The following is an 18,369-nucleotide window of genomic DNA, read 5'->3' as shown; positions in this document are numbered from 1 at the left end:
AGAGGGGTGGGACTGCCGAGCCCCTCCCCCCAAAGCCCCGCCCCTCGCACCAGCAGCCGCTGACTGCGCCTGCGCACTGTCTCACACATGCTCGCCTCCGCGAAGGTGCGGCTCCCAAGAAGCGTGTCCCACGCGCCACGCCGTCTGTTTCCAGGGCAACCCGGCGCCTCTTAGCAACCCCGCGCGCAGCCTGGGTCGTTTCCAGGCGCCCCCAGCCTGCCATGGCGGCCGCGGGTCCCAGCGTCTTCCTACTCATGGTCAACGGGCAGGTGGAGAGCGCCCAGGTGAGCGGCCGTGGACCTTGCCCGGCCTTCCCCTTGTCTCCCCCCGGGGCCTATCCCGCGATCTCCCGGGCTGCTGTGTGGCTCCGGAGAGGCGCGTCGTTCCTGCGAGCCTCTCTCTTCCTGGGTTAGACGGGGGAGGGGAACCAGCCCTTGAGAGGCTTGGCGGAGTCTTCGCGCCCGACGTGCGCGTGTGGAAACAGACCTCGAGAGGTTGAGCTGGTACCGAGGGCACGCTCGGCCGAGCCTGTGACCCCTGGTTCGGATCGTGTCCACTCTGTTGAGTCACGGGCAGGAGCCTAACGCGGGTGTAACGGGACGAGCCGAGACCCGACCGGCACGCTGGGCCTCGGTCCTCAAGTGCTCCGCACTCTGAGCCCTCGAATCCTTAAACTTGGATTAGAATGGAGGTGATTTAGGCGATCCGATACAACGATGGTGATGGTGGAAAGATCCAGGGAGAGTCTGTCCAGTCTGACAGAAGGAGACGCTACCCTCCATCCCCCGACACTTGAGAAGAACCATTTGTCATATTTGTATACGCACAGAGATATACGCACCACGTATTCCTTATGCGTCAGACTTGGCGCCCAGCACTGCTCATTCAGTCCTCACAACAGTCCTGGGAAGTGGGTATTACTAACACCACCATTTTACAGATGGGGGAACACTTGCCCAAAGGCAGTGGCAAGGCTGAGATTTGAACCCGGTCTGTCTTGTGCCAGAGCTTTGCTGCATTACCCTTCCAGGCTGTTGGAAGATGGCGTTGATTATATCCTTGTGAGGATTAAGTGAGATGGTTTGGGCAAAGCCCGGCCACGATCTCTTAGTAGGTGTCTCTTGCCTTCCCGTTTCATTGGGATTATGCCCCCGTGCACCCACCCGGTCCCCCCCCCCCCCCCCTTCCCCGGCCTTGGTCCTAGTGCCCAAGACTGTCTGCTCCTCTTCTGTCCCCGTAGGGGCCTTTGGCTGGGCAGCATCACAACTACCTCTACTGACAGCCCGCTTGCCACCCCCACTGTGCCTCCCACTCAGTTGTGGGCCCCTCCCCCTCTTCAGGCCTTGAACTCCAGCCCTGTGTTTGCTCTCTGTCCCGCTAGCATCCGGGTTCTTAGACCTTTCACTTCACCATTCCCTTAGACCTCCTCTCTATGCCTACCCTCGTGCCAAGCATCGGGGACACCAAAACGTCATCACTCTTGTTCTCAGCTCGCAGTCAGATGGGGTTGGCAGAAATAAACACGGGCAGTCAGAGCTTTGGCGGAAGGAAGGACCAGGGGCTGGCAGCGCGAGGCGGTGGCCCTTGAAACAGCCCGGAGGTTAGGGCGGGCTCTCTGGAAGGTAAGTTTTGAAGGACGAACGGGAGTCTGCCAGATGAAGGAATGGGAAGGGCATGTCAGACGGAAGGCAGAGGCTGGGCAAAGGCTCGAGGGCAGTAGCAGCCTGGGACTCTCCCTTGGACCCCCACATCTCGGGCCCCGGCCCCTCTGCCGAACTCCTCGTCCGGCTGTCTCCTAGACGCCACCCCCAGGCGCCCCGTGTTCAGAACTCCCGTCAGCTGCCCTTACCTGGCCAACGTAGCTTCACCACGAGTCCCTGTAAACAGAACCTGTGTGTGTTTGTTTCCACAGTTTCCTGAGTATGATGACCTCTACTGCAAGTACTGCTTTGTGTATGGCCAGGACTGGGCCCCCACGGCGGTAAGCTGGGCTCTCGGGCCTCCCTCCCTCACAGCCCCCACGACTGCTGGGGTTTCTCAAGGTGTCCATCGTACGTCCCTTCCTCTCCCAGTTCGGAACGCACTGAGAGGTAGACACTGAGTTCCGGGGGTTCTAAAACACGACTTTGTTCCTGGTAAAGCTGGAGTGGAGGACGCAGCCACGGGCGGGCTCCCGGATCCAGGCTGAGCTTGCCCGCGAGCCTCACCCCGGGAACTTGCACACGGCAGCAAGGAGGCATGTGTGGGTGGCGCAGGCACGCAGGCCCCAGACGGCCAGCCTGGAAGTAGCCACCCTGTGGTGCCTCTGGGCAAGTCCCTTCATCACTTGGCCTCTCTTAGCTCATGGGGAGGACCCTGGGGAGTCAGGAGGCAGAACGGAAGCTGTCCTTGCAAGACTTCCCTGGGAACAGTCTGTCTCCACCAGGAGATGGGCTGGGACGACCATGTCGGCTCGCTCCACACTTTACTGTGTGCAGCACTTGACGAAGCCTCGCTGAGCCTGTCTCCTCCTCTGCACGGCGAGGTGACAATACTTACTTTCTCTTAACCCCCTAACTGAGTAACTGTTGGCAGCCTTCTGGGTGACGGGGAGACAGTGGTGAACGAAGCCAGACAAGAGTCCCAGACTTTGTTGAGTGCCCATTCTTGTGGGGCAAGACAGACACTAAATACTAGTGTTCTAGTATGTTCTAGTGAAAAGTGCCAAGGAGAAAGTAGTGTCGGGCAGGGAGGTGTGCGGGATAGAGAGAAGCTGGAATCTAGATCAGATGGCCAGGGAAGGCCTCCCTGAGAAGGTAACTTTGGGTAAAGACCCGAAGGAAGTGCGGGAATAAGCCATGCGGAAGTCTGTGGAAAGAACTTTCCAGACCAAAGGAGCAGCGGCGCACGGGCCCTGAGGCAGGGGTGCGCCTGGCGTGCTTGAGGAGCAGGAGGGAGGCCAGTGAGGAGCATGAGCAGGAAGGGGAGTGACTGGGGATGAAGCAGGGGGTGTCGAAGATGGGGCAGGCCTTGAAGGACACGGTAAGTCAGAGTGAGGACCACAGCCTCACTCGGGGTGACCTGGGACCCCCTCAGAGAGTCTAGAACAGAGAGAAAGTGACCCGTCTTGTGTTTTTCAAAGCCCCCTCCAGCTTCTGTGTTCCCAGTAGACAGGGGAGCAAGGGCCAAAGCAGGGACGCCATGGACGGTTACCAGAAACAGACGAGCAGACACGGCACGTGGACAAGGCGCAGCACGGGGGGTGATGACAGGTGGTCGAACAAGACGGGAGACAACGGTGTTTCCTCTCGGACAGATGTGCGGCATGACAGAAAGTAGTTAAAAGTAGCACCAAGCTTTCTAGCCTGGGCACTTAGCACAGCTGCCATTCGATTGAGAAGACTAGAGAGAGCAGATCTGGAAGAACTTTCCAGAACTCGGCCCGGCAAGTGTTGAGGTTCCCACTAGATATCCAGGCGGAGGTGCCGGGTGGGCACTGGGGGTGGGGCCGTGCTGATCTGCAGGTCGGAGGCAAGGACCAGGCTGGAGACACGGGTCTGGGAATCAGCCACACCCAGACCACGTCGGCGGCCCCGAGATGGCTGAGGTCACGACTGCCGGTTAGAGGAGCGTCCCAACACGGAGCCCCGGGACGCTCCCACACGACAGGAGCAAGTGCTGAGAGCAACAGTGGGGACCACCCCTCCCGTGAGGAGGAAAGACCCAAAGACGTACGTACGTACCGTGTCCCAGAAACCACGCAGGGGGAGCGTGTCAGGAAGCGATCGGCCGGGTCCAGCGCTGCCACTGGGTCAGGTGAACTGAGGACAGAGAAGTGTCCATAGATACAGCGATGCTGGGGTCACTGGTGCTACGCCACAAAAACACGTTGGTAGAGTGGGAGCCTGTAGCCAGACTGAAGTCGCTTCTCAAAAGAAAAGCAGAGAAGGAACTGGAGCCAGAGAGTAACGGACAGACCTTTCAAGGAGTTTTGCTTGGCAGGGAGCATCGAACAGGTTGACGGGTGGAGGAACAAGGAGGGCAGGACTGTTTGGTGATGGGCAAAATCGCACGCACTTGTGCCCCGACAGGAAGCGTCGGGGTGAAATCGGTGACATCCGAGGGGCCGGCCGGCCGGAGCCGGTTCCTCGGGCTGGCGAGGGGAGAACTTGCTTGCGCCCAGTTGGCTCCAGGCCGTCAAGCTCGAACGAAATAAAACCCGGAGAGACCTAGGAGCTGCTCCGTGACCTCGCAGACCCTGTTGTTGGGAAGTTAGCATGTGGGCAGAAGGGAAGGACACAGCCCTCCCGCCCGCCCACCCAGGTAGGGGGCGTGCATGGCAGCTGGAGCTCGGGCTGTCACTGTCTCTGTGCTCACAGGGTCTGGAGGAGGGCATCTCACAGATCACATCCAAGAGCCGAGACGTGCGGCAGGCGCTGGTGTGGAACTTCCCCATCGACGTCACCTTTAAAAGCACCAACCCCTATGGCTGTGAGTCCCCGGGGGCCCTACGGGGACCGGGACGGGGAGGCGCCCCCAGGACAGTCCGGCCCTCATCCTGCCACCACTGTCCGCTCTCGGCTCTCCACTGCCCACCTCCGGGACCCTTATGTCAGCCTTGCCGTGGGCTCTCTTGACACCTGGCCGCTTCCCCCCACTTCCCCACCCCAGTTCGTCTACATGCTGTGCAGTTGACATTTTGGGAGCTCAGAGCCAATCGGGTGAGGCCCCGGCCTGCGCCTTGGACAGCTCTGGGGCTGGGAAGGGCACAGCCTGGTGTCCGTGGCTGTGGCGGTCTGGCCTGCAAGGCTCTCAGCTTGCGATCGTGTCTTGTGCTGCGGCCAGACCGGAGCCGTCCACACCTCCTGTGCACATCCCTCGAGTCACCTCTCCGAGGCTTGGTTCGTACTGTCCCCTCTGCCTGGGACACCCCTTCCCGCTGCCATCTCTGGCCTCCTTCCCAGCGCCCTCGTTGCTTGCAGTGTTTACGATCTGCCTTGTCCAGTAGTTGGAATTCGCTCTCGCTTAATAACCGCCTACTGTGTGCAAAGTCTGGGGTCGCTCCAAAGGGGCTGTGAATACTCCCCCCATGTGTGCTTTTCCTAGCTTCCTAATCCTATGTGGTGGACAGATTGCATTCCATTTCTTTTCCCACATTAGGAAACTGACACAGAAAGTGACGTCATTTGCCTTCAACTTTATAGCTAGGAGCTGAGTGTGGACCGGCTTTCAGGTCCATCTGATTTCATAGCCTGGGCCTTTCTGCCTCGTGTGGCCTGGGGCCTAGGCTTACTGGGTACAGAGGGTCCGGAGCAGGGCTGCCTGGACTGCATCTTGTCTTTATCCAGGAGTAAGATGCTTCAATAGATGCTTTTTTTTTTTTTTTTAATGTTAATTTATTTTTGAGAGAGAGAGAGAGCACAAGTGGGGGAGGGCCAGAAAGAGGGAGAGACACAGAATTTGAAGCAGCTCCAGGCTCTGAGCTGTCAGCACAGAGCCCGACGTGGGGCTCGAACCCACGAACCATGAGATCACGACCTGAGCGAAAGTCGGACGCTTAACTGACAGAGCCACCCAGGCGCCCCATTCCATAGGCTTCCTGGAACGGGGCTCTGGATTACGGAACAGTCTCCTGCTGCTGAGGAAAGCTAGGAGAGGTGGATAAACTACTAAGAAGCAAAAACAAACACGACTCTTTGAAGGCCTCAGGGAGCTGGCCAAGTATTGGAGAGTCACCAGGCCAAGAGCCGGGAGAAAACAAAATCTAGAGACACGATCCCGCTCACATCACCCCTGCAAGTATTTGCTGACTCCACCAGAGGTGACTGAGAGGCTGACTGAGACTTTTGACAGCTGCACTGGGTTCGGGGCACAAGAATCAACAAAGCCCCTGCAACTCGGACGGAGACCTCGAGGTGCTGCACCCTGGGAGGAAGGGAGAAGCAGCCCGGCTCCAGATCATTCCAGACCCGGAACATGGTGGCCAAAACTCCCAAACGAAATATCCGTAAGCCAAGTCTAGCAGGATGGAAGGGGGATAATACATCCTGAACAAGTACGGTTTATTCCAGAAATACAAAGCTTGTACGTGGAACATCTGAAATCAACCAGTGTGATTCACTGCTTTAAAAAGAAGGAAAGTCACAATCATCCCTATAAATGAAGAAACCAAGATAAAATTCGACATCCATTCGTGGTAAACACTTAGCAAACTAGGAACAGGAGGAAACTTTCTTAATCTGATGAAGGTTCTCTATAAAACACTTAGAGCAAATATCACCTCTCCTAAGTGAAATTTCCTTCCTGCTGGCACCATCACAAACAAAAGGCATAAGAATTAGGGAGAACAAAATTGTTTTGCACAGGTAACCTTGTGTATGTAGAGGGTGCAAAATGGGGGCGCCCGGGTGGCTCAGTCGGTTGAGCATCTGACTCTTGGTTTAGGCTCCCGTCATGATCTCACGGTTCATGAGCTTGAACCCTGCATCAGGGTCTACACTGACAGTGCAGAGCCTGCTTGGGATTCTCAATCTCTCTCTTTCTCTCTCTCTCTCTGTCTCTCTCTCTCTCTCTCTCTCTGTGTGTGTGTCCATCCCCTGCCCACCCTCTTTCTCTCTCAAATAAATAAACGTAAACAAATTTTTTTAAAGAATGTGCAAAATGACCTACAGAGAAGTTATAGAATTAATAAGTTTCCATGGATGCTGGATATGAGATGGGCACACAAAAACCAGTGGCTTTCTGTATAAAAGTAACTAAAATGCGTGCATAAAAAGTGAATCGAAAGTGGCATTTTAAAAAGAAATTCCTTACAAGATCAAAATGGAACTTGTTCCACCACACATCGAGCTTCAATTTAATTTTAAAGCAGAATAACTAAGTGTAGTTCTGGCACGTGGACAGACAGACAGATCCAGAGAGAGCCCCAAGACAGACCTAAGCCTACGTAGGCAGTTGATTTGTGACAAAGGGCACTGTGGAGCAGGAGGGGAAAGCCGGGGTCTTTGATAAAAGGTACCGGGACAGTCAGATATGCGCAGGGAAGGAAACCGGATCCCCGCATCCTACCACACGTACACAAAAGTCAGGTCCAGGTGGATGTGTAAATCGAAATGTGAAAGCAAAGTAGTAAAGCTTCAGAAAGACAGCCTAGGACGCTAGAGCCATGATAGCAGGGAAGGGAAGACTTTTTCAAAGAGAGGGGGAGAGAGAACGAGCAGAGGAGGGGCAGAGAGAGGGGGGGACAGGATCCAAAGTGGGCTCCAAGCAGATAGCAGAGGGCCCCACGCGAGGCTCGAGCTCATGAACTGTGAGATAATGACCTGGGCTGAAGTCAGACGCTTAACTGACTGAGCCACCCAGGCGCCCCTTCAAAGGACTTCTTAAAGGAAAGATCCAGGGATTTGGCCATACTCAAACTAAAGGCTTCTATTCATCAGAAGACGGCAATTGGCCCGAAAAGACAGGCCGCAGAATTCACACATGTACACATTACACGTCAATGAGAAAAAGATCCATCCGGTAGAAAAACGGGCAAGAGACTGAGCGGATACTTCACAAAAGGGGACATCTGAGTGACAAGACACAGAGCAGGGCCTCAGCTTTGTTTTAGTAAGAAAGATTACAGTTAAGGAAAATGCAAATGAAAGCCACCGTGAGGGGCGCCTGGGTGGCTCCGTCTCAGCCTTTGACTTGGGCTCAGGTCATGATCTCACAGCTTGTGAGTTCGAGCCCCGCGTCGGGCTCTGTGCTGCCACCTCGGAGCCTGGAGCCTATTTAGGTTTCTGTGTCTCCCTCTCTCTCTGCCCCTCCCCTGCTCATGTTCTTCCTCTCTGAAAAACATAAATAAATATTAAAAATTAAAAGCCACCGTGAGGTGCCGCAGCCCACGCACCAGAATAGCTCAGGGGAGAATGCTGGAGGAAGGATCCTAAGCTTCGTGAGCATGTGGTGTGAAGGGAACTCCAATCACGGGCGGGAGTGTGTGGGTGACACGACCCCTTTGGGAGACGGCCCCGCGTTCTCTTTTCAGCCCGAGTGTGTGCGTACCCCGCGGGACGCCCCGGACACGTACCCAGCAGAAACGTGCGTGCACAGGGGGCCGGAGCTTGGACGAGAGTAGCAGGGAGCGCATAGTCTCCCCATCGGGGGGTCCCCCAAGGAGCAACCACCCACGTGTCCATCGGCACTAGAGTGAACCACGTCCTCATTCTCTGTCCGGAGCTAGAATGTTACCCAGCGTTGAAAACGAGCAAAACCCCGTACATGACAGTTTGATAGAATCTCACAAACGTGATGTGGAAGTATAAAGAAGCTGGATCCCGGGGCGCCTGGGCGGCTCAGTCAGTTGAGCGTCTGACTTTTTTCAATGTTTTTTTTTTTTTTTTTAATGTTTTTTTTTTTTTTTTTTTTTTTTTTTTTTGGGACAGAGAGAGACAGAGCATGAACGGGGGAGGGGCAGAGAGAGAGGGAGACACAGAATCGGAAACAGGCTCCAGGCTCCGAGCCATCAGCCCAGAGCCTGACGCGGGGCTCGAACTCACGGACCGCGAGATCGTGACCTGGCTGAAGTCGGACGCTTAACCGACTGCGCCACCCAGGCGCCCCGAGCGTCTGACTTTTGATTTTGGCTCATGTCATGATCCCAGGGTTGTGGGATCGAGTCCCGCATGGGGCTTGGTGCTGAGCCACCTGCTTAAGAGCCTGCTTAAGAGTCTCTCTCTCTCCCTCTGCCCCTCTCCCCTGCTCATGCTCTCTCTCTCTAAAATTAAAAAAAAAAAAAAAAAAAAAAAAGAGGGGCGTCTGGGTGGTTCAGTCGGTTGAGCGTCCGACTTCCACACAGGTCGTGATCTCATGGTTCATGGGCTCAAACCCCGCATTGGGTTCTGTGCTGACAACTCGGAGCCTGGAGCCTGCTTTGGATTCTATGTCTCCCTCTCTGTCCCTCCCCTGCTCGCACTCTGTCTGTCTCTCTCTCAAAAATAAATAAAACATAAAATAAATGAATAAATAAAAATAATTAAAAAAAGGAAAAAGCTAAGTAACAATACACATACTATAGGATTCCGTTCGTATAAAGTTTTTAAAAAATGGGTAAAACCAAAGTACTGTGTTCGGCACGCGTTGTTTGGTACGATCCTCTCCCTAACACGGAGCACTTCTGTGTCAGGCACTACTCTCCTGGTCTTAGGAGGAAACCGAGAGGCTGGGAAGGCAGGTCATTGCCTGGGGGCCGGACCCACTCACCTCACCTGTCACCTGGGGCAGTGATTTCATCCCTACATTCAGAGGATGAATATACGGACCCAGGGGACGGGACCCGTGTCCACTCCTGCCCTCTGCGCAGCCACAGCCCCGAGGGCTTTGAGCACCATCCGTGTTCTCTGCCTGGCACCTTCCCCCCACCCCCAGTTTCGTCACCTGCTGACCTTTCGTCTTGTCCTTCCCAAGGGCCACAGATCGTGCTCAGTGTGTACGGACCAGACGTGTTTGGGAACGATGTGGTTCGAGGCTATGGGGCAGTGCACTTGCCTTTCTCGCCCGGCAGGTAGGTCCTGGCTCTGACTGGTCCCTGGGCCGCAGTCCCTCCCTTGCTGGGCCGTGCTGGCTGAGAACCAGGGCAACCCCAGCAGGCCTTTTCCTGGGACGGATGTCACCTCTAGGCTGGGGATGCACTGGGGTCCCCAGGCGCCTGGGCAACTCGGCTTGGGGGCTGTGGGTTAGAGTCCATATCTGGAAGGAGACCCACATGGGTGAACCTAGGGCTGCCCCCCACCCCCTGAGACAGTGGGTGGGTGGGGGGAGTGTCAGAGGCCCCGGCAGGAAGCACCGGGGGGTATCCTGCGAGGGGCTGGGCCCAGCGACAGAGTTCGCAGGCAGTTTGGGGCTGCGGCTCAGACTCCATCCACGCCTCTCTTTCCGCGCCACTCAGCGTCCCGCGAGCTCTCGCTAATACCCCTTCTGTGCCCGGCCCTGCTGGCGTTAGTGTGACCGCCTGGGCCCTTCCTCGGAAGCCCCCAGACTAGTAGACACAGACGGAGAGGAGCGACCGTGTTCTTAAGCACGGTGACAGGGTATGGACACAGCGTGTTCTGGGGCCCAGAGGACGGGAGTTTGTCTGGAGATGGTGGAGGAAGATGGAGGGACAGCGGGCACCAAATGCCCTGAGGAGTCTCGTTGCCGAGACAGAAAGTGCAAGACGTGAGGGGAGGTGTGTGGAGAGGAGTGGGGGACGGGGTGTGAGGGGCAGGCCTGGGGCAGGTGGCCACGGCGGGGAAGGTCCGGGGGATTGTCAGGGGCTTCCCGGAGGAAGGGCGTCCAAACTGGGCCGTGGAGGTGGCGGCACCTTTGGACGTGTGGAGGCCGGAGCCTCGGAGGGGCGCGTGAGCCGGGACCCCGGGCCGGACTGCTGTAGCCGTCTGTATCCTCCTGACCCTTTGAAAGAAACAAGACTCGCGGGGCCTCGGGCCTCTGAGAGGCCGGGCCCGCTCTCCCCACCTCAGCCTCCCGGCTCTCAGCACCCAGCCCGGGCCCGGTGGGTGCGGGCCTTGCCGCTGACCTGGCACCGCCCGCCTGACAGCTCCTGCTCGCGGGAGGCTCAGGAAGTTCGTCACTCTTCTGTGACTCGACACACGTGTCCGTGAAAACATTTGTTTCAGGCACAAAAGGACCATCCCCATGTTTGTCCCAGAATCCACGTCTAGACTGCAAAAGTTTACGAGGTGAGTTTCGTACGCGTCGCCTCCAGCCCCTCCTTCTGACCTAAGGGGGGGGGGGGGCGCAGGGAGGGCTGTCACGTTCCCCCCCTCACTTGTGCCGGGCAACCTCGTCGCATCCTCCTGCTGCTCTGTCTCTGGGGACAAATGGAAGCGGGGGCTGTGTGGTTTCCGGGGGTCACTGGGCTCCCTTCAGCCACCGTTCCGGCCGCGTAAGGCCGTGCGCCGTTACCCTGGGCCGCGTTAACAGCCTTTGTTCAGAGCAGAGCAGATGGGGAAATGCTCGTGGCATAATATGACGTTAAAAAGATAGGACGCGGGAGGGTACAGCAGTAAGAGCCGAACAGAACGGCAACGATACTCCTGGTCGGCAGTTTCCGTCAGGAAATGCCTCACAGCGGGGCCTCTTCAAGGGGGTGACATCTGTGCAGAGACTAGAGCAGAGGTAAGGGCCAGGGTGGGCGATGTGGGGAAGGAATGTTCCAGACATAGGAAAACTGCATGTGCAAGGCCCACGGGCTTCGTGTGTGAGGAGCGGCAAGGACGGGGTGTCGCTGGTAAGTGGTGGTGCGGGGGGGAGGGGGAGGGACACCCGGGAGGCAGGGAGGCTGGCGCACGGATGTGGGGGAGACCGGGCCCAGGCCTCTTGCCCCTCACCGCCTCCGCGTCGAAGCTCGGAGGGCCGGCCGACTCGAGGTCGGGGCCAGAAGCTCCTGTCAGCTTAGCGCAGCGGCCAGCCGCCCCTGCTCCCCGCCAGCTCAGCCAGGAGTGGGCCCCGGGCCCTCTGCTCACAGGCAGGACGACGTGGGGGAAATGGAGGACCGTCTGGCTCCCCGGGTGGCAGCCGACGAGCAGCCCCCGGCAGGCCTGGCCGGTATCGGGGTGAGCCTTGGCCGGAGCCCTGCTGCGCAGAGGGACGGCGCTGGACCTGAACCAGGGAGGCCCCCCTGAGTTCTGGGTCCCGGGAGAGGGGCGAACTGGGGTGCCCCCTGCCCTCTGGGAGGCCACCGTGACTGGAAGGGGCTTATTAGCCGGTGCCCTGGGCCAGCGGAAGCTAGAGAGGACGCCACCCGCCCCGTGGGACCGTCGGGAAAGTGGGGGCGGTGCCCGTCGGCGGGTCCCGGGAGGTTAAGGGCTTTGAGCCCACACAGCTGCCCGGGGCCGGGGCGTTCATGCCGCGCTGAGGGCAGCCTGGGTCTCAGGGCCAGGGCCCTCTGAGGAAAGGGTTTCGTTGCTGAGGAAGTTAGGCCTTACGGCTCACACGGCAGGCGAAGTTTCTGCCAGTGCCCTAGGGACAGCAGCTCGGGGCAGGGGACCGTCTCCTCTGGGCAAGGCCGCGTGTGCTTGGACTGCAGACACCAGAGGAAGGTCTGATTAGCGAAGGCGGTTTGATCAGAATCTACCCAGACGTGGCCCGGCGCGCATGGAGGCCGGCGTGTAACTGCCTCCCAGTGGCCTTTGCTCCCGCAGGAGACTTCTCGTTCCTGCCCCCGCGGCCGCCTGGCCTGGCCTGGCCCGGCCCACTCAGCCCCGTATTAGTTTCCTGGGCTGCTGTAACCAATCACGACCAACTCGAGGCTTAAATGACAGACATTTTTTTCTCATGGTCCAAAGTCAGTATCACTGGGCTGCGATCAAGGTACCCGGCAGGGCGCGCTCCCCCCGCTCCCCCCCCCCCCCCCCCCCCCCCCCCGCCAAGACTCTAGAGGACAATCTGTTCCCAGCCCCTTCCTGCTCCTGGTGGCTGCGGCTGCATCGCTCCAGTGTCCTCTGCAGTCATGTGTATGACCTCACATGTCACCTCCTCCCCTGTGTCACATCTCCCTCCGCCTCTCTTAGGACACTGGTGATGGCATTTAGGGTCCATCCAGATAATCCAGGACAGTCTCCCCACGTTAAAGATCCTCACCTTAATCTCACGTGCAAAGGTCCTTTTCCCAAATAAGGTCGCATTTGCAAGTTCCAGGGATTAGGACCTGATATCTTGGGGGCCATTATCCAGCCTATGACAGCGCCTCCCATCTAGTCTTCACGTAGCGACAAAAATGGTTTTCTAAAACAGCTTTAGAAACCACTCGAGCACATCTCCGTTAACTTCAGCTAGGATGTTGCGAGGCCCTGCGTTCTCCTGCCCTGCTGCCCTCGGGCCCTCTCCCCTGCCCGCACATGCCCTCTGACTTGGTTCCTCCAGCCCCCTGCAGCCCTCCCTGCCTCAGGCCCTTGCCTGGACGGACGCTCTACCCTACCCTGAAGCGTCTGCCCTCCTGGGCCTCAGGAGAGGAAGCAACGCACTGGCTCTGGTAGCTCTGGGTATGGGTGCTCGGGGTGTGCCACGCTCGTGGTGGCTGCTTCCCGTGCCTGCGAGGTGCACAGCCCCACTCCTCAGATGGAGACGCCGAGGCACAGAGAAGTGGCGATACGCCCATCCAGCCCTGGCTGGAACCCTGGCTTCCCAGTCCCCCTCCCATCTCTCTCTCTCTCTCTCTCTCTCTCAGCTGGGAGCCAGTGAGCCCCTTACTGGGTGTCGCTGGAGCTGCAGAAAGCAGGGGGCAGACATTGCTTCCTCCCCTGGGCAGCAGCCGGTGGGCTGGGGGCCGGGGCTGTCTCAGTCGGGGTGGCCTGGGCCAAGGGGTGACTCCAGCTGGAGCTGGAGGGGTGTTGCTCGGGAAGGGTGGCTTCGCTGGGCGTGGAGTGCAGGCCACCGTAGCGGGAGGCAGGGCAGAGCCTGCTCTGGGAATGCCGGAACCTGGGCCTGGACCGATAGAGGGGCCTCCTTCCCTGTGGGGAGCCCACCGCCCACAGCTACATCACTGGTCCCCCCTGCCACCAGCCGGGGCCCAGAACGCAGGCTGGAGGTGCTCCTGCATGGGACACCTGGCCCACCCGGCCGGGAATGGGCCCCGGGAGGGTTTCCCCGGCCTGAATGCATGTGTTGGAGGCGAGGCTCTGGCCGCAGGGCCTGGGGCTGAACTGGGACGGAGGGGAGGCCCCACCTCACCTCCCTGCCTGTAGCCTTGGGCATGTCACCACACCGCCCTTAGCCTCTGACAGGCGGGGTTTACAGACCAGGGCCCCTGTGAGGGGCAGGTGGACAGTGGGCATGGCAGGGTCCCTGGCACTGAGTGTGCACCCCTCATATCAGTGACTGCGGAGTCAGGTGATCGTGTCGGTCACCCCAGAGCAAGCCCACACTTGGGGCAGGTGCATTTATGCGAGAGGCATAAATAGGAGGGTTAATGTTTCTCATGGTAGTTGACAGAGTGCGTTCACCTAGAGCCCGGGGAGCTAGGTACCATTAGGTACAGGTGAGAGGCACTGGGGCTCAAGGGTTCAGACATGGTAAGTGACTTGCGCGGGATCCCGCACCATTGAGAGGAAAGTGGAGAGCCCAGGTCTGGCCTCTCTGCCCGCCCCAGGGATGCTGAACTCCCACATGGGGGTTGGGGGGGGGGGGCACCTCATGCTGCCATCCTCTTTCTGGGATTTCCACTTGGGCTCCCACTGTGCCCCCAGCCCCACATGACCCTCAAAGCCATGGGTGACTGTGATGGGAAAGCCCAGCATCCAGCTGAGGAGGGGTGGGGCACAGAGCCCCACACGCCTGCTGGAAGCCACACATGGCACCCAGCCTCGCCTTCCCGGGCAGAGGGAGGTGGCGTGGGAAGGTTCTGCCCAGGGCCCGGCCCTAGGACAGGGCTTGGAGGAGGGCTGCTGGTTTCTGAAGTAAGCGGAGAGCCCGTGTCTCGGGGCTGAGGGACGGCCAGGCGAAGGATCTGCTCACCCAGGGTCTCCTGTCTTCCAGCTGGTTCATGGGACGGCGGCCCGAGTACACAGACCCCAAGGTGGTGGCTCAGGGTGAAGGCCGGGAAGGTAAAGCTTGATCCCCTCAACCCCACCCCCACCCCACAGGCAAGCTGGAGCCTGGGAGAGACTGGGGAGACCCCCACGCAACAGGGTAGAAGCCAGAGACCCGCCAGACACGCAGAGGGACTGCAGGGGCAGGGCCCAGGCATTTCCCCAGAGCACCTCCCAGGGAGGGGCACGGGCCGGCAGTCATTCCCATTTTACAGGAGAAAACGCTGAGGCCGAGAGACTCCCAAAGCAGCCCAGCTGATGCTGCCCTTCTCTTCCCAGTGACCCGCGTCCGCTCTCAGGGCTTTGTCACTCTCCTCTTCAACGTGGTGACCAAGGACATGAGGAAGCTGGGCTATGACACTGGGCCTTCTGACACGCAGGGCGTCCCCGGGCCCAGCCCGCCGCCAGGACTCCCCCTGTGAAGGCACCCAGCCCGGACCGGTCGTCCTCAGACAAAGCAGGTTGTCCTTCCAGAGAGTTGGCCTCGGATACATCTGCTTGACGCGTGGCCTCGTGGGACTGGGAAAGGGGGTGGGTGGAGGTTTTTATATAATAAAGCATCACCTTTTCACAGAACCCGGGCCTGGAGCTGCCTCCTCTCCCCTTTGGCCCCTCCCCCGACCCTGTCCGGCGAAGGGACTGAAGCTGCCCCGAGAGAGGCACGGCCGGCGAGACAGCCACCTAGGCTGTGAGCCTCGCTCCAAGCCCGGTTCTGCCACTCGTGGCTGTGCGGCCTTTTCTTCGCCTCAACACGCTCATCCCTAACACAGGTGTGTCCCCAAGGCCGGGCTTGCTGGGTGCCCGGCCGCGGTGCCCGCTGTGGGGTGTGACCGCCTGCTTCCCTTGGCAAGAAGACAGAGCCCCGTCGGTAGGAGCTGCAAGGAGGGGCCTCCCGGCCTGCCCTCTGCCGGCCCCCAACCCCGCAGCCCAGGCTGCAGTCCTCCCAGAGGCGGGGAGGCGCCGGAATCCCAGCTTTCTGGTCTCCCACGGGACAGGAGGGTGCGCCGTGCAGCCCAGCAGCCTGCACTTTGGGAGCTGAGCCCTCTCAACGCACAGGTCCCCGTGGCTTGGTGGTCACCCAGCCTGCCCTCAGCCTGGGAACGGGAGCCAGAGCTCGCCCGGGGTTCCTCGCCGCCTGGCGCTGCATGGGCCTGATTTAAGGGAAGCCGCAAGGTGCCTGCGCCCAGCTCTTGGTAACCCCCTGGCTCCCGGCCTGAAGGCCACCAGCCTCGCCCCTACACACTGCCCTGCAATTGGAACCTGGCCTCCGACACTACTGAGCGGACCCCGTTCTGTCCTTTACCTCACTCAGTTCTCTCTGCACCAGAACTTTGTGCTGCCCGGGCACCCCCGGCCCCAGCCCCCAGCTCCCTGTGTGCTCTGGAACGTGTGGTCTGTCGTCAGCAAAATTCCTAGGATACTGAGCCTCTTCTCTGAATGCAAAGTTCCCTCCACCTCTGTCCTGTGCTGAAACCTGCACTGTCCCTGGCCACACTCTTCCCCCCCCCCCCCCAACAAGTCCTGGCCGCTTATGCTCACAGCCCTCTTAAACGGTGTCTTTTTGCTGCCACACGCCATGTCCCACGGGCCCAGAGATGAGCTTCGTCCTGGCTCCCAGCAGCATTTCCGCCTTCGTGTCCCAGCCCCCAGGACTGACGTCCACCAGAGACCTGACTACCTTGCCCTCGGCCTTTTTCTCCGGCTATTCTTTTTTCTTAAGTTTATTTTGAGAGAGAGAGAGCAATCACAAGTGGGGAAGGGGCAGAGAGAGAGGGAAAGAGAGAAATTCCCATCAGGCTCCATCCTACCACAGCAAAGCCCGACGTTGGGCCCCATCCCTTGACGGTGTGGTCACAACCTGAGCCGAAATCAAGAGTTGGGACGCTCAACCGACTGAGCCACCCAGGCGCCCCTCCAGCTAATCGTGACAACTTCACCACCTACGCAGATGACCCTTCCCACGACTTGGCCTCTTCCTCAGCCTCCTCCCTTGCCGTGACCTTGGCCTTGCCCCTCAGCAGCCGCCCATCCCACCACCTGTTTCTTGTTACCATTGCCTCCAAGAGAGCCACCCAGGCTTCCCCCTCCCAGCCCACTCCCTCCCCACCTTGTGGTTCCTTTCCTGCGGTCCCCCCTCAACAGTCCATTGCATCCGGGTCCTCCAAGCTGCCCACCACCCCCTTCGTGCCGGCCATCAGCCCCTCCTCTCCTTTCCTCCCTGCCCAGTTCAGAACTCACAGTTGTCTGGGAATGTGAACTGGTGCAGCCGCTCTAGAAAACAGTATGGAGGTTCCTCAAGAAACTAAAAACAGAACTACCCTAGGACCCAGCAACTGCACTACTAGGCATTTATCCAAGGGATACAGGTGTGCTGTTTCGAAGGGACACATGCACCCCCGTGTTTCTAGCAGCACTATCGACAATAGGCAAAGAATGGAAAGAGCCCAGATGTCGATGGATAAATGGATAAAGAAGATGTGGTCTATATTTACAATGGAGGATTACTCGGCAATCAAAAAGAATGACATCTTGCCATTTGCAACTACGTGGGTGGAACTGGAGGGTATTGTGCTAAGTGAAATGAGTCAGAGGAAGACAAATATCGTATGACTTCACTCATACGAGGACTTTAAGAGACAAAACAGATGAACATAAGGGAAGGGAAGCAAAAATAATACAAAAACAGGAAGGGGGACAAAACAGAAGAGACTCATAAATATGGAGAACAAACGGAGGGTTACGGGAGGGGTGGTGGGAGGGGGGATGGGCTCAATGGGGGAGGGGCGCTAAGGAATCTACTCCTGAAATCATTGTTGCGCTAGATGCGAACTGATTTGGATGTAAGTTAAAGAAAAAAAAAAAAAAAGTCACAGTTGTCACTACAGGCACGTTCATCCGATGCCCTCAACTGCTGTGCCCGTGTCCCCTCCCGTGTCCTCACCCGGCCATCCTGGGCCCTATGAAAGCTAGCCCTGGGCCCGCGCGGTGCTGCGGGGCCGGGGCATGGTCACAGAGGCCAGGACAGGACTGCCAGGCTCGGTCCGCGGCCAGGGCTGCCTCGCGGCTGCAGGCGGACCCCGCTCTCCCCAGACAGCTCTGCCGGCATCTCAGAGAAAACTCCTCCACGTCTTTGTCCCTCTTCCAACCTCCAGGAGCCCTCACCCTCAGCTGCAGGGCTCACGAGGAGAAGGAAATGATCCAAGACGGCGCCTGGGTGGCTCAGTCAGAAGAGCATGGGACTCTTCATCTTGGGGTTTGTGAGTTTGAGCTCCACGCGGCTCTTGGCTTGCGAACAGCTGCACCCAGTGAAACCCGGGCCCTCCACATGCCTCTCCTCTCTCCTCCTCACCTTCCTGCAGCTCTGAGGGGCCGAACCCCTCCCATCAGGCCCAGCGTGCCAGCACCGATGACGTAGCGTGCTTCACCCTCCTCTCGTCCTCTTCCATTTTGCAGTTAAAAAAATTTTTTTAATGTTTATTTTTGAGAGAGAGAGAGAGCATGAGCAGGGGAGGGGCAGAGAGAGAGGGAGACACAGAATCCGAAGCAGGCTCCAGAGTCCGAGCTGTCAGCACAGAGCCCGACGCGGGGCTCGAACTCACGAGCTGTGAGATCGTGACCTGAGCTGAAGTCAGATGCTCAACCGACTGAGCCACCCAGGTGCCTCTGTTTTGCAGTTTTTTAATTTATCAACATTTTCTTATTAACATGTTTAAACATGGAAAAAGCTGGAATGTCCCAGTGAATGGCCGGCTGCATATTAGCCGCCTAGACTCCTGTCGCCATCTCCCCACCCTTGCGTTCGCCTTCCCCCTTCCATCCG

The 18,369-nt window shown here is 58.6% G+C and overlaps 1 protein-coding gene across 2 annotated transcripts in view; it reads left to right on the top strand.

Annotated features, from left to right (window-relative positions):
* Positions 1 to 67: 67 nt before the first annotated feature.
* Positions 68 to 18,369, top strand: part of B9D1 (B9 domain containing 1) — a 186,825-nt gene continuing 168,523 nt past the window's right edge. Inside the window, exons 1-7 of one of the 2 annotated variants that reach the window (XM_053892683.1) lie at positions 68 to 284; positions 1,913 to 1,981; positions 4,359 to 4,470; positions 9,430 to 9,526; positions 10,638 to 10,700; positions 14,497 to 14,564; positions 14,829 to 14,990. In XM_053892683.1, coding sequence (XP_053748658.1) covers positions 222 to 284; positions 1,913 to 1,981; positions 4,359 to 4,470; positions 9,430 to 9,526; positions 10,638 to 10,700; positions 14,497 to 14,564; positions 14,829 to 14,971 — 615 coding nt within the window. In that variant the 5' untranslated portion in view covers positions 68 to 221 and the 3' untranslated portion in view covers positions 14,972 to 14,990. Of the gene's footprint in view, positions 285 to 1,912; positions 1,982 to 4,358; positions 4,471 to 9,429; positions 9,527 to 10,637; positions 10,701 to 14,496; positions 14,565 to 14,828; positions 15,126 to 18,369 lie in introns of those variants that run through there. The other variant, XM_019413316.2, reaches the window with a different exon arrangement.

This window comes from Panthera pardus, unplaced genomic scaffold, assembly GCF_024362965.1.
Source record: "Panthera pardus isolate Hobbes unplaced genomic scaffold, ASM2436296v1 HiC_scaffold_3, whole genome shotgun sequence".
Classification (NCBI taxonomy): domain Eukaryota; kingdom Metazoa; phylum Chordata; class Mammalia; order Carnivora; family Felidae; genus Panthera; species Panthera pardus.
The sequence above is the reverse complement of the archived record's forward strand: the minus strand, read 5'-3'. Positions and strand labels throughout refer to the sequence as shown.